Source organism: Amphimedon queenslandica, unplaced genomic scaffold (genome assembly GCF_000090795.2).
Source record: "Amphimedon queenslandica unplaced genomic scaffold, v1.1 AMPQUscaffold_6675_Cont21369, whole genome shotgun sequence".
Classification (NCBI taxonomy): domain Eukaryota; kingdom Metazoa; phylum Porifera; class Demospongiae; order Haplosclerida; family Niphatidae; genus Amphimedon; species Amphimedon queenslandica.
In genome coordinates, this window is record NW_003553036.1 from 1 (window position 1) to 1,920 (window position 1,920).

The window sequence follows — 1,920 nt, forward strand, 5'->3', positions numbered from 1 at the left end:
CTATAACAGCATGCAGTCTCAATGTACATTCATCAAGCACAANCTTTTCACAGAGAAGTAATAATACCTCAAATAATGATAATACAAGTATGTATGTTAGATGCACACGTACATGTACATGTACAAAAAATTAAGTGAATGATTGATGATACAAAGAGATTACTTAATATTGTAATTAGATTAATATTAATATTAAGGACTGACCCAGGATAGCATTCAGCATAATGATCTTGATCTAAACCACCAAATCCAACATTGTCAGTTTTTGCTTTCTTCATAAGAACTGGTTCTGTCGACTTAGTACTGGAGCTTCTAAACACTGTGGATGAAAGATTAAAATCATTTTTATTTATTTGGTTATAATTTAATAAAATTTATTGAAGCATGTAACTCAAGTGTACATGTACATCATACTTGCAAATGAGTTTCAATATTTACATGTACATGTATCCAGGGCCGCCCATAGGCTACGTGGGGTCTAGGGCAAAAACTTAGATGGGGCCCCTACTAAATACTGTTACAAATGCTCTCTTATAACAGTGATTAACATAATGGCACAGCAAGAGATAGTCGTCATGACTTTTTGATTTTTTTCCAGCAAAAAACTATACAGTACTTTACTTTTGACCATGGCTTGGGGGCCCCTTTTGATTGGGCCCAGGGCAAAATGCCCCACGTGCCCCCTGCCTATTGGCAGCCCTGCTGCATCTTCCATTTACAAATATTCTCATTATTTGAGGAGGCAATAATTAAGATACATGTACATGTATATACATGTAGTAAAATAATGACTGCCATTTACCATGTCTATCTACTTCCCTTGCTGACCAACCAGAAGGTAATGGACCATCAGAATGAGTCCTCTCGCCCTAAGAACAATAAAGTAATACACATGTACAGTAAAGCTGAAAATTTTGTGGCTAAAAATGTCAGACAATTTAGCAAATTTCAAGAAATCTCCAATAGGCCACAGAAACTTCCAAGTACATGTACGCATACATGTATATGACAGTATAGTTAGGATTTTCCTCCCCACTGAAATGGAAGAAGAATCAGCATACGTTTTCCCTATAGCCTTGACAAATTCTTTAGTAGCTTTCTTGATGTCCTAATTAAAAGAAGTACATGTATATGTACATGCAAGACACAGGCCATCACTGGAATACTTCATAATCCTGTGTGGGCTCACTTTTAGTGAATAACGGTTGATCTCTCTTTGATAAATCAGACGGAACTGCAGATGCATCGAAATCGTATTCGCCCATATCAGGAAATATACTAAAATTATAAATAAAATACAGTCCTTAACAGCTAATGACTATGGATGTACATGTACATATTACAGCGAAAAAGAGCTTTAAAGTTATTGTATAGTACATGAGGTAACATGTACAATGTTACATGTACATGTATAAGTACAATGTACATGTACATGCAATTTTTTATCATAATTAGAACCTGTATGCACCATTCTACTTCTTCTTCATTTTCTTTGACCCTTGTCTCCTCAAGTAAGACAGGATTTGTGTCAATTTATTGATAACAATGTCACTTGTTGTTAATGTAGCCTGAGACTAATAATAAAAAATATAAAATGGCAACATTAATGTGTACATCTACATGTACAATGTACAGGTACATTCTAGGATTACAACAATACATGTACATCTATTGTATAAAGTGTGTCTAATATACTACTGAGGCACAATTTACTCAAAAAGCTACAATTTGAAAGTTTACAAATCTACATGTACAAGTACAAGTGCATTTTCATGAAAAATCATTCCTGATACATGCACAGTGATTCACTGCATGGACTCACTCCACCTGCAAAAAGTATTTGTATGCTACACAACTGTCTATACGAGTACATAAAATACAATGTAACCTTTACCTCTAACATTGGACAATCAGCTTTAC

The 1,920-nt window shown here is 34.6% G+C and overlaps 1 protein-coding gene across 8 annotated transcripts; it reads right to left on the reverse strand.

Moving 5' to 3' along the window:
• Nucleotides 1–50: 50 nt before the first annotated feature.
• Nucleotides 51–1,920, reverse strand: LOC109591971 (uncharacterized). 8 transcript variants are annotated; one of them, XM_020007558.1, is made up of 6 exons: nucleotides 1,895–1,920; nucleotides 1,469–1,574; nucleotides 1,167–1,278; nucleotides 1,037–1,108; nucleotides 803–869; nucleotides 51–319 (listed from the first exon to the last, which is right to left on the reverse strand). In XM_020007558.1, exons 3-6 carry the CDS (start codon nucleotides 1,263–1,265, stop codon nucleotides 69–71), a joined length of 489 nt encoding a protein of 162 aa, XP_019863117.1. In that variant the 5' UTR covers nucleotides 1,266–1,278; nucleotides 1,469–1,574; nucleotides 1,895–1,920; the 3' UTR covers nucleotides 51–68. The 8 variants fall into 8 exon arrangements, 5 of the variants coding, with proteins under 5 accessions (XP_019863117.1, XP_019863114.1, XP_019863115.1 ...); XM_020007555.1 differs by having other exon boundaries at nucleotides 1,190–1,278; nucleotides 1,459–1,574; XM_020007556.1 differs by having other exon boundaries at nucleotides 1,459–1,574.

Coding starts and splice junctions, on each gene's coding strand:
- LOC109591971 (XM_020007554.1), bottom strand. Junction 1,109..1,166: donor AGCCCACACAGGATTATGAA/GTATTCCAGTGA, acceptor TCTTTTAATTAG/GACATCAAGAAAGCTACTAA. Junction 870..1,036: donor CTGATTCTTCTTCCATTTCA/GTGGGGAGGAAA, acceptor TATTGTTCTTAG/GGCGAGAGGACTCATTCTGA.